At 42.6% G+C, this 15,098-nt stretch overlaps 1 protein-coding gene across 3 annotated transcripts; it reads right to left on the reverse strand.

Annotated features, from left to right (window-relative positions):
- Nucleotides 1-7,535: 7,535 nt before the first annotated feature.
- Nucleotides 7,536-14,826, reverse strand: LOC146171019 (uncharacterized). 3 transcript variants are annotated; one of them, XM_084586581.1, is made up of 4 exons: nt 14,644-14,826; nt 12,935-12,993; nt 8,502-8,641; nt 7,536-8,034 (listed from the first exon to the last, which is right to left on the reverse strand). In XM_084586581.1, exons 1-4 carry the CDS (start codon nt 14,699-14,701, stop codon nt 7,812-7,814), a joined length of 480 nt encoding a protein of 159 aa, XP_084442707.1. In that variant the 5' UTR covers nt 14,702-14,826; the 3' UTR covers nt 7,536-7,811. The 3 variants fall into 3 exon arrangements, with proteins under 3 accessions (XP_084442707.1, XP_084442706.1, XP_084442708.1); XM_084586580.1 differs by having other exon boundaries at nt 7,536-8,037; XM_084586582.1 differs by having other exon boundaries at nt 7,539-8,037; nt 12,956-12,993.
- Between the last annotated feature and the right edge of the window lie 272 nt (nt 14,827-15,098).

Below are 15,098 nucleotides of genomic sequence, written 5' to 3' on the forward strand. Positions count from 1 at the left end.
GGAAGCTGTCAGTTCTTGCGGTCACCAGAAATTTGCTTTATCAAACGTGATTACAAATATGATAACGTAGCTATAATTAGCTGAACTTCAGTCAACAGTCGCCCTTGTTTATTTTTTGTTCGTGCTTGTCCAATCTTGGAAACTAGAGCTGGTAAGTTACAATGTGCAAATAAGTGAACGATTGCCAATTTTTTCCTTTTGAGATGAATCGATATTCCGAAATGGATGTGAAATCCACCAAGAGGCTACTTATCGCGCAGGAGGCCGGCATGTATTCATGTTCTCTTCGGCACTGAGGAGGCGCATTCACACTAAACTATGTAGGAAATGGGGGAAGGGGAGAAGGGGTTGTAAAGGAAGGTTGCCAGAAGAAAGGACCTAACGGGGACAGTTTTGTAGGCGCTTATGGCGGCCACTTCCCCACTCCCAGTTGGATGCTCCACAGTCTTCATTTTATTTTTTCGCTCGCGCGTGCGTGTGTGTGTTTGTGTGTGTGTGCAATTAAAGGAACACAGTATTTTCAGGCAATTAGAATAAAATTTTAACAATCAATCTCCTAGAAACATTTTTCTCCTGCAGAATTTCACTTGACACTGAAATCTGATGTGAAAAGTAGCATGCTATGGAAGACGCTGACCTGTCCTGCTGCAGCTTCCCGTGATGATGCATGCGCTTTCTGAATCAATATATTGGGTGGACTACTGTAGCTTGTAGCCTACTTTATTGTACTCATTTCACAGGGCACACACACGTATGCAACAAGTATACTTTAGTGTTGAGCACGCCTTTCGGCTTTATGTATTCGTAGTAAATAATTTCGTGATGTGGCACTTGTACATTCACACATTTGCAACATAATAATCAGAGCCCAATTTTTACTCCATGCAAGAGCGCCCATGCTTACCAAATGTTTTCCTGCAAATGCCAAACGATTAGACGCATCGATCAGATCGCGTTCGGTCAGATTTGGCATGTGCTATAATTTGTGAATTTTTCCATACCAATGCAGTCTAGCGGTTTTGCTTCATGTGGTCAAACGGAAGCACATTCTTTGTATGCTTCGAAATTCTCACACGCTTCTATGTCACTTTGCTAACATGATCGGATACCTTTCAGAGCACAGAAAGCCGAGTTGCTTCAAAACAAGGTTCAAATATAAAGTCAACAAGTTGGGCGTTGAGACGGCGGGTGAGTGGACGCCTGGGTGACACGGTATCTACCTTACTCGAGATAAGGGCCCCATTCGTTTGGAAACGCTCTGCCTGCCGACGGGCTTTTAGAGCGTTAGCTCTGTTGCTCACTTGCACGAGTGGTGCGTCTTTCTAAGAATCGTAAACAGTGCCATCACCATAGCAACATCGCCGTCTTCACTGTGCCCGGGCAAAATAGATCGAACGCTCCACGCCCACGGCCACAGCGGCAAAGCGCGGTAGCAGGCGATGCTAGGCAGGTATAGCATTATAGCAAAATGAACGCCGAACCAGCTTCCCTGCCGAATGCATCAACGGTTTACCCTAGACGCCGTAATGCTTCGAACAATCCGCGGTATATCCCCCTTCACGAAGCGGAATTAGCTGGGAAGAGGACGGGACATCATGCACGTATAAAATAAATAAGATAAGCGCAACTAAAAGCATCAAACGGGAAACCAATTCAGTGTTTTCTCTCATAAAAAAAAAAAAAAAAATATATATATATATATAGGGCCACTGATCAAGTCAAAGTATTTGAAGAAGATATTAACGAATGCTTTTTGTCTGGTTTCTCCATTGTGAACAACGAAGCTGTAGGGCTGTCGAAACGATAGTATGTTTTCATGAAACTTTGACTTGGCCAGTGAGCCTGTATATTTTTTTTATGCCACCACCTGATCAGACTGCATTTCGTCGAACTCTTGATTACAGTGGTTTCTCTCATTTGAGCTAAGCTCGACGTTCGGTTCAGCAGCGTTGAGCCTCATCGTTGTTTTTTTAATTTTTAGTCAGGGGAATGACGGAAATGCAGTGGCAAAACGCGATTCAACATCACATTTTTGTATTGGCGAAGCTTCACATGGCTGTTTCCTACTTGCCCATTCACCGAAAATATCCCCGGCAGCTACTGCGGCACCTTTACTATCATCACCGGAACGCAACATTCGGAAAAAAAAAACAAAAAAAAAAAAAAAGCATGACTGAAACGCTGGTGATTATCTTCGGCTGCCCACTATATCATTTTTTCTCCTTTTCTTTGGAGCCTGCACTGCTTGCGCTATATAGGAACTTCAGTGGGAAGGTTGAAGAGGCATGCTTGTGCATGTTCAGGTTTTCAATTTGCACTTGGCAGACTGTCGAAACATTTTATCTGTACCAGTAAAGTGGCAGAGGGTACAAGTATTCGTGCAATTTCTCCTAGGGAGATGCTCTTTGAAATTATATTATATTAATTTATGCAGTGTTATAGTTCCGTGCCCTACTATTCATTTTATCGTAGAAAGGGGAAGTTATTTTTTCTTCTTGCCACTGAAAAAAAAAAGAGTCTATATTCCACATCCTCACAATATATGCTAACACCGCGAACATCTGAAGATAGCTTTGTGGAGGAGCTAAGACGAGGAATAACCAGCTCCGACAGCGTTCGGGTTCGAACTGTTTTTTTTTTTCGCTGCTTGCACTGAGACGCTTAGTGCCAAATTCTTCTTTGTCCAGCGCCGTGCTGTTGTTTGTGATAAAAGCGCGGCGCGAGGGGCGCTACTAGACTACAAAACAAAACCAGAAAAAAAAATTTCAATGTCTCTGGCACGATTATATCTTGCTGAGTAAGTAGAGTAAGTAAGTAGCGCGAGAGCCTTAGCTGGCAACGTTTCGGCACACAAACAGTATGACACACTTTATTCGAGGCGATAAATAAATCTCAAAGCAAGCAAGTGTACATCTGTCAAGGGACCATTTTCAAGTAGAGCTACTGCGCATGCGCGAAGCACCTGCACCTCGGTTCGACCCGACCACTCGACCCGACTCGCCAGTGCTTACCTCTCTCGCCCGATGGAAAGGAAAGGCCAGAGGGAAAACGTTGTAGAAGCACAATACCCTCTCGTAAATACCCCTCGATTCAGGGTGTTTGTGGCGCTATCCTCGTAATTTTTCTGAACTGCGACATTTTAGTGCACATGAAATTTCATAGATGGCGCTACCTACTACGTTTATCACACGTGGCTCTGTTATTGCACTATTATTTGCTTTTTGTACACTTTGTAGTTGATAATTGTTACCGGTTGAATAAAGGAACGAAAGCCCGAACCTTTAAGTTATATTCGCCAGAAACAAATAAGCCATGGAGCATTTCAATCATGCTTAAAATATTTCATGAAGAGCTCGCGCGCTTCAAGTGAACCACGAAAAAATTAGCTGAAATCATCCTGACAGTGCACATTCCTCGAGAGTCGTAGAACAAAACCGATGCTTATCCTCTGACAGCGAGGTGTAAAGTTTTTCCACGCGAAATTTCAGCACAGATAAAAGCTTATTACTTGAACAGTTTAGCATTTACTTTTAGCCATTTTGCAAAAAACGCAAAGTTTGATCCCAAATAACTTTTACACTAAATGAAGCATACAGATGATATTTTCAGGAAAAAGCGAACTATGTACGACCTCCAACTGCGCAAAAAATCTCTGCAGCAGAATGCGTATCTTGAAAGTTATTGTATGTATAATTACCTGTTTTATACACTTTTCACAGGCGCGTGGCTAATAAACTATGCGATACACAGTAATAAAAATGCTTAACTTTGTTCATTAACATCTAATCTCAAAACATCTTGAACGGTGTTATCCTAGGTGGAAAAGATTTTGCACAATTTTGCTTTTTCCGAGACAAGTAGAGCTGAAAAGCCGTTTCTTACCTTTGTGTTTTCCTTTACAGCTTAAACATCGTTGCAGCTATTTATAAACCAAATGCCCCATTAGAAAGGTAAGGAAATAAACTTTACAAATATATTAAAGTCACATTTATAAACTAAACTAGTGAGGCGCAGTAGGCGTATGAATATCGCCAAAAATGTCGTCTCTTCACCGCTGGAGTGGGATCGCCACCTTAAGGATATTCTAAGCACTATAGCTACATGTGAACTACAGTGTAATGTGAACTAACCACCATACTACTATAGTGCCTAGAATATACTGGCTAGTGTGACGTGCGGAGGGCTCTCTCAATGGGAGGAGGTAACCGCGCCGGCGATGCCTTCCAACTTTGGCCGCCAGGGGCGCTGCTCATCGTAAAGGTGCCGTCGACGCCGTCGGCCGCCGGCGCGCCCTTGATTTGCCGCAGCTGCGCTGGCCGAGCCATCAGTGGGTTCGAGCGCTTTGGACGCGTCTACACTGTTCTTTTGTTTTAGTCGTTCTGTTTCTTGCATTCATATGAGATAATTAAATTTGCAACGACTAATGACGCTAAAAATAAAGCATCAGGGCAGGGAAAAGACATGTTTCGTGTCGCTCTGTCGGAGTGGCTACCGCTCGAATCAGGACTAGTTTTCTATGTTCGGTGTGGCATCGAACCCTGCGCAGCTTGCGTAGTGGAAGCGGCTGATTAAAAGACAGGACCGCAAGTTGACTTCAACGTGTGTTGTCTGCGAAAAATATTTTGAGGAGAGCTACATCGAGAGAACGTTCAAAGTGACAGTAAGCGGCATCGTCAACGAGCTCGCTAGAGATAGACCACGAATTAAGCCCGAAACCGTGCCAACGCTATTCGACCATTATCCGAACCATCTTCTGCCTAAGAAGACATCGAAAAGAAAGTTGAGGAACCTCTGTGACCAACCGGCCGCTAAACGACAAAAACGCAGTGCCGTAATGCCAGTGGTGCAGACGACAGCCATGCACGCACCGTCAAGGATGTTTGACAATGCTTCCAAGGAGCTGGCAGCAGAAGAGCCGAGCGAGAACTCATGCCCGCAGCAGCAGACGTGCAGCTTTGAGCCTCGGGATCCGTTTGACTCAATTTACATACCTGCAACTTGGACCAAATTAACCGAAGCACCTGCTGGATCTGTAGCCTACGCGCGTTATCGAGCCTAAAAAAAAAAAAGAACTTTGTCATTTTGTCACTTTGTACATAGAAAATGTGATAACTTTTGGAAGCCTGAACGCAGTTCTGTGGACACTACAGTGTATATTCTGGGAAAAGAAAAAAACAAGCGCGTACAATACAACAATATCTAAAGCTGAAGATAGAGCTATATAGGTAGAGTGCACTGGAGGGTCTTTGTTCCGAATGTGGCCTGCAACCAGCTGATTCAGGAAGCACATATCATTCATGGGAATATATTTTGCAGAAAAAGTGTCGCTTGACCATGAACTCTGAAGGGGTTAGCTGCGCTTAATGCAAATACCAGCGGAGGCTTACACAAGATGCGCAGAAAGAAGGGAAAAGCATGCAACTAGCCAAATAAATGCTGCAACATTTCTCGCGCTCTGAGAAGAGCTAAGAGAAAACTGGCATGGAGCGCAGAACAAGTGGCTCTATTGAAAGCGCAAAATGAGGAGCTAATAAGTGAGTCTGTGGTTAAAGCTTTTTTTTTTTTTTTTAAATCCCGCGCGTGACCTAGACAATTGTGACCGTACAACAACCGCTCAGCTGCTGAAACCGCGAAGCCGAAATTGGTGAAGAAAGTAAAATTAATTATAAATTACATAGCGGTGGTAAGCGAGAAACCACGTGGAGAATTATACAGGAATATCTAGCGCATCGTTAGCAAGTGAAAAAAAAAATACCACCAAAAATTGGTATCAGACTACTTTAAAATTATTGCGGTGTCATATGTGCGGCCTTACTCCAAAACCTTTAGCGGTCATTTCTATATTTTTACTTGTTTATTGTTGCTGCGCCTTTTTGCTCAAATTTTACTATATTGTAGACTTTGTAAAAAAAAAAGAAGAATCAGTGATACAATCACCACTTTTGTTTCTTGCCTTTCCTTCTGTTACAAAAGAAAGCACACCGCACAATAATCATTTATGTATGAAGCAACAATTAACTGACTTCCTAATAAAACAAATAATTAAAGAGTAAGAACAAAAACTGAAGTCAGATTCAGACTGCTTGTGTTTATTGTCGAATGCGATCTTTGAAAACATGCGCGCGTGATGTTACGAAAAAGCAAGATCGCCCTTCTTTTCTGTAGCATATATGTGACGCTATGAAACGTCACTAACCTGATATATATCACCTTAGCAATAAGCATGACTGAATTGCAGAAACGTCGACGTAACCTATCCGAAAGCATGAGGCCCTTATACGTATTGACGTTCGTAGCACTTGACTGCGGCATCGCGATATACCATGGACCATAAGAAAAGACCGAAGAGTAAATAAAATTCAAAGTTGGATTAATGAACAGTGTAAAATATTGAGGGTATTTTCTGATACCTGTGTCACACGGACAATAACAGTCGTCATCGATCCGTTCCGGGTTAGATCGCGATTGAGAATATAGTTCCCATAATTGGGACAACCACCTGGGCTGACTGAGCGCTCACTCAGAAGGAAGATGCATACGATACCTTACATCCGCAATCGCGATGCGTGGATCGCAATCGAGTTGCTCTAGATCAAATAAAATCGTCATCGGAATATTTCATATATTGAATCCAGCCCGTACTCGATCGTTTAATCAAAGATTAACAAACTCTTGCAACCGTGTCAACTTAAGGTGGTTTTCTCAAATTTCTTCTCTCGCTGGATATCAGGAAGTCAATATGTGTTCTGCTTAAGACCTTATCCGGTTCAGCTGAATAAATAAAACAGATATATAGCAGACATGGACCAGACAGTATATTTGTTAAACGCTTCCTCGAGCGCTATTTGAGCGTATGATTTCCTCCGCACAGTACTAGGACGGTATGAATGTCTTCCACCAAGACTGTTTTTAGACACAAAGTGCGCTTAAACCGTTAAGAGACAGGTTTCGCAGTGAAAAGCGCAGCGCGCTATCCGGGCCTATATGCCGCCTATGCTGCCGAGGCCGCGAACGCGGAGCGATAGCACCTTAGCTATTGGTAGCGCCGCCCCGCGGTGGCGGCGGGAAGGCATCACCGCGGCGGACATAAAGTCCCTTAATAATTTAAAAGTAGCGACACTCTCCTCCGCGCCGCGCTTTCCTCCTCGATTCTCCTCGCGCGGCGGCGGCGAGCGCTGCGCACGACACGCTTTTTCCCCGACGCCCGCCGGCCGGCCGCAGCAGTGAGTGAAGCGCGAGCTTTTGGGCCAGGTCTGCGCTCCAGGAGTGCACAAAATTTTTGAAAAATTGCGAGAAAAGCATTGAGAATGCCGATAGTAAAGTTCATGAATTGATTGGTTTCTTCTTAGAACTGTTTGAATGGGGAATACTGATAAACAAAGCTTTCAGGCGAGTTCTGTGCTACAGACACTTTTTAAGTCTCATGATAAGGTTTTACTTTGTGCACTTAATCTAGTACTGCCTCTGACTTTGTGTTTGTTTTTTTTTAGAGCGTGAAATCTGTCACCGTGGTAAAACTTCAGAAAACGATCCAGGCTGGTGCTTTGAATTGTTTAGTTAATTAGAATGCGCGTAGAGGAAAAATTCTGCTAAGGAACTATATTATTCACCGGCATTTGAAGGCTTTGCCAGGTTGGAACAGTTCATGCTAAGCCACTTGCAACGAAATTGCTGATGTTTATTATGAACAAAAACTATACAAAACGAGACTTCGTCGAAAAATCAGAATTTCAGCCATAGAGAGCAAAATACTGACAAACGAAGTCTCGGATGACAAAGTAGTGTCGCAATGAATGGTCTGCTCACAAGAATCAACGAAACGTAACAAGTTCTTCTTGGCAGAACTTGTGATAAGGTGGTGAGCTCATAAGATAACAATCAATGGTGGCATTTAGAGCACAGCCATGACAGATGGTCAAAAGATCTTCGACTGCGGCAAGCGCACACCAGTTGAGCAGAAGGATGTCGCGGCGACCATTCACTGCCCTCTCTGCAATCCTGTCTGCGCTGCAACCGCCTTCCATCATCGCTTCTCTGCTGGAACAAGGAGAGAAGAAAACCACCATGTTGGCTTCTTCACTTGGCAGTCACGGTGGGGATAATTTTTGAAAAATGCCGAAGGCCCTGAGGCACCCAAGACCGTTTGTACTTTTTAAAAGTTACAGCAAGAACAGAAAATAAAACTTGCTCTGAACAGCATGAGGCTGACAAGTTATGTGTAAAAAATACAAGCTTTGAGCCAAGTCCGGTCTTAGGTCAACATACTGCTAAGTTTTAGACTGACACTGGCAGGACAGATGAAAGATTAACGAGGGGAATGGGTTTAGAAAGAAACTGGGAAACCTGCTGATGGATCCTTCTTTCAAAACCCAATACATATCACATAAACAAAAGCTTGAGCAGCCCCCCACAAGCACAGAAAAAAAAAAAAAAAAAAAATACTTTCGAGCAGTAAATCTCCGAAATCCACAAAATAACAGAAGGCTACAGTGCACACTTACCCAAGCATGGGGCTGGACTTTGTTGTGCAACTGATGGTGCACAAGTGATCACTGTCCTTCAAATGACTGCACAGGTCGTCCATGCTCAAGCCAGAACTTGCGTCGACAAAGTCTTCCTTGATGATATTTTCAGGACGTACCTGTGCAAAAAGTACCCAATCAGCCAGCTTCAGAATCATCGTGGACAAAAATGGGCACTGGTTAGAGGTGTCTGTGCCGAATTGAAGGAATGCTGAAAGACAACTGCATGAATGAGCCAACTCAACGAGTCTTATTTGCTAAACTGACTCTCTGGCCAGCCTTAAGTTAAATTACAGTTTGTGGCCAGTTTGGTACAAAACATAGGTTTCAACTGAACTTCAAAATTTCAAAACCTGCACAGTGCTTGTATTTCAGCCTGCTCTAGCAAGGCTAGGTCATCTACATATGTAGAAATGTTATTACACAGCTGCTGTGTGGTTCATGCTTCACATACTAAGGTTTCGGATTCTTCCAGCCATACCTACCAATAATTGAAGGTGAGTGGCATCAATCAATCACCCAGTCAAGTGACGTCCAAAAGTATGAACAGAAGCACCTCTTTGAAACAAACATGCTTAGTTCTACATTGGCCACAGATCCTCATCTGAGCTGTTCAACAATCAAGTGGCGTTTGTGTTCTCACTAAAGCGACCAGAGCGCAAACCTGTTAATCTTACCACCCAAACTTCAAAAAGCCTTTGCATGCTCACAGGGGATCAACAGCACATGAAATGCATGGTAGCACCCTTTGATAGGACACTTTGTCAATGCCTGCACTGTCATGGAACTGAACAAGAATGAATGTGACCTTGCAATGCTATCATGGTTACACCACAGGCTACAAAAAAGCACCAGAACACTGTTCTGCATTTTCTGTGGCCAGCACTTAAATCTGGTTTGGTTAATGAGGTTTAACCTCCCAAAACAGCTCCTGCTCGGGCATCGGCATTAAGCCTCTACTCTTGAGGAAATGAAGTTATCTGAAGCCAAACGACAGCTTTAATGTCAAGTTTTACAAGTCCAGAATCTGAAACTTGAGCCTTGCAGATGTATTCCCATTGTGGTTACAGTGCTACTGTCGCATTGAGGGTGGCAAGACAAATTAAATTACCAATTCAGAGGCATCTTCCAACCCTCACTTCATCTATTTTCTTAACTCTCTGCTCTTTACCTGCATTGTGCCGAAACGTTAATAAAATGCTTACGGTAAATATTTAAAATATATCTTTTTTAATTGAACAGTGGTCATATTTATGAATAAGTCGTACTTGTGATGGCCCTAGCACGTGAATTCAATGGACTTCAGATGACAGAACACAACCTATCTTAGTATTACCATTAAGTGGAGAGAAAAAGAACAAAGCTTCTATCAGTTACAAAGCCTTATTCTTCTGATCAAGATCCCAAATATGTGAGGCAACCATACCTGGCAAACACGGAGAAAAAAACCTTTGGAGCTGATTTTCTCATCTCTTTTCAGGCTATTGCTATTACTCATCGTTGCAGCATTTCAAAACCAGCTACAGAAAGATCCTGTTTGCTCTGACTCCAAGGAAACTGAAGAGTGCAGTAAGGCCTTTAACGATTATGCCTATAATATTCTTGAAATTGACTTTTGAAAAACAGTCGTCAACTATCCCTAAGTTGTAACCTTTGTTTCTAAATATGTCCGTATCAAAAAAACATTTCATTGTACATAACAGACCACTGCAAAAATGTTCAACTGCCAAACGTGCGCACTTTAAACCGATTATTTATCACCCCAGGGATAAGTTTAAGAAGATGTTAATCGTAAGTACTCAACAGCTGTACCAGGTACCCTAATTTAAATTCAAATCTGCAAAACACAGCTAAGAATATACATAATTATGCCAAATTTGGTTATATTTCGCTCACAAATAGCGAAAACAGCCTTAATCGCCACATCACTCTAAAGACAGCTTTTACGGTCAGTAAATATAAAGCAGGATAAGCCACTTTGCTGCAACAGCATACTGATTTCTTGCAGGTAAGAAACTACTCGGAATAATGAACGCTTTTCAACAGTGCGTCCTCTATAACCTACAAATGGTTTTCTTTGCAATGAACGGAGGGATACAAGGACAGAGATTGTTCATTAGTGTCATTCCACCAAACTATTTGATCACAAGATGGTGCTCTCTCCAAAAGCACACATTGGTGCCAATGTAGCTGATGCCATTTACTGAAGCTACTTCTAACTAGAAGCACCAAGCAATTTACTCCTAATAAGAAAAAAATTTTTTTCTTCACTTTCTAACATTAAATGTTCGCAGTTGTGTGCAGATAAAAGCTTTAAAAAATTCTGAGAATTGGCGGGGCTTCACATCCCTTGGATGTTGACATTTATCATATAGCTACTTCAACACGTGATCGATTTTACTTTTACATCTTTGGGTGTAATTAACTAACCTATTCACTTAATTCCACCACTGCAGTATGCTGACATCATCCTCTACGATTCAAAATGATTCATTTCATCCTAACTCTTCTAAGAACGACAACGGCTGCGGACACGTCCTGTACATGCGACCTTGCCAACATAGCCTAGTAATGCTTTCGCATTAATAATCAATGCTGACAATTTGCTGTTGTCATATATGACAATATACTACAATATGCGATACAAGAAGAAACCTAGTAACAGCAAACTGACTACACTCTGCTGCATGGGGGAAAAAAAAAAAGAAGGGAGTGCTTAATTTCCACATCCTCTACTCTAAAGGCAGAAAAAAGTGCCATGGTGTATGTAGCGGCCCGTCGCAGTATGATTACGGGACCAGGCCTAGCTAAACTTCGTTTCATACATTAGGTGCAACGTTACGAAAACTAGCGCTCCTGTTTAAGTAGCCTGTGTCCGTGACCAAGAATAGTGTGTTGCCTGTGGTGCACAAAAAACAAATGATTTCCATACAGGCTATATACAAGGCATTCGTCATTAGCTTCAAAAAAATTTAGATTTCCGGCAAAATGACCAGAATATGAATTAATACTTTGCATTTGCTGTTTAGTCCATTGCTGATCTCTTCATGGAGAGTAGATGTAAGCAGGAAATGTATTGGAGGAAAAGCTCACCGTGCTCAAGAGTGGCTCATTTCTCCTTTAGCATGTCTCTTCTGAGCACATTTTAGGTGCCCACTGGGAAGCTAGACAGTTTTGTGCCTTTCAGTTCTGCACCATGAAACCACCACGGAGCGAGTAATTTCTCCATTTTTTGTTGCGAACTACTTGCGTAGCCTCTGCAGTACTGCACCTAATGTTTGAAACTGAGTATCGAAATCCTTCGCTCTGCAGTGGCAGTCCTGATTACCATTACTATATTTACCAATGGTAACTGAAAGGGTTTTGTGTCTGTCCTGCTGGTGTGAGGCTGCGAATGCCTTTACTGTGCAAACCCTCCTGCAAAGGTCCAGTGTGGGAATCAAGACTGCTAACAACCAGCTTTGCAGACTGAGCGGTCACTCAAAACTGACTTTGCCACACAAAGTGCAGCGGGGTTAACAGAGCTTCACCTAAGCGCACTGCTCCGAAGAAAGCCGGTTGCCTAGATGGGGGCTTTTTGTACCTGATTCTACCAGTGGGTGTCCTTCAGAGAGCTTCGAAACATCCACCTTCCACAACCCACACGGGTGACCTAACTACTAGGCCATGTTTTACACATACCATGCAACATTTTTCCTATCCGTACGAAGTGTTCTATACACGAGGTTAGCATGGAATGCAAGAAAAAACTGGAACCTGGCTTCCTTGTGTAGCAAGGAAGCCAGTTGCAGTGTGAGCTCACATCAGAGAAGAAATTATTAGTTGTGCTGGCACCATCTAACCTAAGACAACATGCCAGCAGTATCCGCGGATGCATTATCAGTAACACCTAATTTGCTCAACCCCTAATGCAAAGATGCCAACAAACCAGATCTACTATTGAATCATTAGTCGAGCAAATGTTGGCGACAACGAATGAAGGTTGAGAGCAACCTCGGATGAGAAAGCAATGCAGATTCACAACATATTACTTGGGAAAAACTCCATTATTCTTCCCTATGACCCGAGAAAAATGCACAATAGTCAGAGAAATGCATAGAAGGTCAGAGAAATAACTCAAGTTACCGACATTCTAGTAGAAATTAAGAAGAAGAAATGGACATGGGCAGGACATGTAGTGCGAAGAGAGGATAACCGATGGTCGCTGAGGGTAACAAATTGGATTCCAAAGGAAGGAAAGCGTAGCAGGGGGCGGCAGAAAGTTAGGTGGGCGGATGAGATTAAGAAGTTCGCAGGGGTCAAGTGGATGCAGATAGCACAGAACCGGGTTAAGTGGAGAAATATGGGAGAGACCTTCGCCCTGCAGTGGGTATAATCAGGCTGATGATGATGATGAGTACAAAACTGCATACTTGGGAGCGAGACCACTTTACCTTGGGCTGGCAGCCAGCAGAAGCATGGGAGCGAGCACCTGCACAAGCATAAACAAGGCATTGCTTGAAATACAGGTAAACAAACACTTTGAATTTTAATAATTCAATGTGGATTGGTTTTACTGAAAAGCGCCATTTTTACGGTTTGTTTACCTCTGCCAGCACGCCCTCGCGGCAAAAGAAGGTACCCACGAGAGCGTTTAATTGCAAAACTGTAGCTGCTTCATGATTTCTGTGATGACGTTGACCTTGAAATGCGGCTTCATGAAAAAATAAAGCTTTAGTTAATTTATTCACATGCTATATCTATAAAAAAGTTAGCAAACGGCTCCTTGACTTGCGAATAAACCGCACCCTGGCGATCATTGATTCAGATTTTCGTCACGCGTTGACGTCTCGCCGAGGCGTCACGGCGTCGTCATTTGATGTCACGCTCTATAACTTTAGAGCGAGTCCCGTAATTCGGCCCCAGGCTTTGCAAATTGACCATGAATACAGAATTTTGGAAATATTTTTTAGTTTTTCTGCTCTGACAAACAGGCGTGCCAAATGCTACTTCGACTTGCATACTTTGTCATTGCGCTTTGTTGTGTTAACTATGAAAGTTTTATTTTGGTAAAAAGAGTTCCTTGACCACTATTCACAAACAACTACCAACCACTTAGGTATATCACGATAGCATACTTCCAATAAGAATATAAATACCATAATCTGCACAGCAGGTTTTTGGCTACAACCATTTTGACCAGAACTAAAGAATATTGAAAAGTCTTCCATAAGAAATAACCTAATTATGCTTCTTTTATTTTCCCATAACATGGGAACTATTGCGATATCCTGAAATTAGAAAAAATATATATTTTGTTGTCTCTCATAATAAAATTTTCATTTATGACCAGTACCGTCTACTTCGAATGTGATGCTACTCTGCACAAATGTGCTGCAGTCAGATTGAAGACTCGAAGATAAACTGTCAATACTACAATTTAACAAAACAAGTAAATGGCTGTAGATGCTATATTTAGAGAACATACATGCTAGCCAGTTAGCTACAGCAATTAAACTCAGAAAAAAAAAATCACTTTTCTACCAGTCGTTTTACATGGCAGAAAAAAAAAGGGGGGGGGGGGATACAGAAGTAGCATTTTAATGTGGCTATTCGCCAGAGACGAAGCTTTTGACTTGCACTTTTGATTTCCAGCAGCTTTCCCACTTCTGGTATAAAAACGTTGCACTGTTAAATTAAGGCCGCACTCACGTGCAATCAAGCGTTCACGCATGGCAGTAGTGACACAATGTGTACCTGCGGCCTCTTTTCACACTGTAAGCATTTATTTGATTAGGTTGCAAAGTTACATATCAGCTGCAGTGATGCGAGCAAACTTATCACAGGCAAGACTGCACACGTAGGCAAGCAGTAAGCCTCGCTTTGACTGCCTTTGTAGCTCGAAAACAAACAGGGGCATATGTCTCTTCCCTTGTCAAATTGATACTTCCAGATTTCGAATTCATTGTCTGAGAGGCGACGCTTGCGAACCACTAACAAATGAAGACCTCGAATACAGACTATGGTTAGGACATAGTTAGGGCAGAGCTTTTCAACATGCAGCAGTTCATTCAAGGCTTGGGCTCTTTCCTCAAGAGCGTCGAAAAATGATACGTCGTAGGCGTGTGCGGACGATACTTACCACAATGGGCGTTTTCTGCGGCATCACTCCATGAGACAACCCGCTGGGTCAGCGCCATGACTTTCTATTTTGGTACTGAACTTCAGCACAACTTCGGACGCTTTGGTCGTTTTCGAACGCACAGTAGTCAAGGAGGTAGGCACAGTAGGCAGTCGCAGTAGTTGCGTCAGTTGCGTAGCACTTCGCTTGTCTAAATGGCAGCAACGGAAATGCAGGATGCATCACTCAAAAATAAAACACAACCTTACGTTTTCTTTGAGAATAAAGCGAAATACAGAAACTGAAATGAAATAATAATGAAATAATTTTATGGATTAAAATTACTGTAAAGAGCGTGATACATCGATGGCGTCCGTCGCGCCATCTTTACGATGTTGAATAAGTTAACTTGGAAAATTGGCGCGGCGTAAATCCGTTTAAAAAAGTTGGCCGAGGCTGCAGACACGCCCGTGGCT

The sequence above is a fragment of the Amblyomma maculatum genome, unplaced genomic scaffold (genome assembly GCF_055883805.1).
Source record: "Amblyomma maculatum isolate TAMU_Amacu unplaced genomic scaffold, ASM5588380v1 scaffold_24, whole genome shotgun sequence".
Lineage (NCBI taxonomy): Eukaryota > Metazoa > Arthropoda > Arachnida > Ixodida > Ixodidae > Amblyomma > Amblyomma maculatum.

What these genes read in the sequence shown, in the direction of transcription:
- LOC146171019 (XM_084586580.1), bottom strand. Translation starts at nt 14,701, where the DNA reads ATGGCGCTGACCCAGCGGGTTGTCTCATGGAGTGATGCCGCAGAAAAC. An exon ending in TAAAGTGGTCTCGCTCCCAA is followed by an intron (nt 8,642 to 12,934) that starts GTATGCAGTTTT and finishes CTTTTTGCACAG; the next exon opens with GTACGTCCTGAAAATATCAT. An exon ending in AAGTCCAGCCCCATGCTTGG is followed by an intron (nt 8,038 to 8,501) that starts GTAAGTGTGCAC and finishes TCCTTGTTCCAG; the next exon opens with CAGAGAAGCGATGATGGAAG.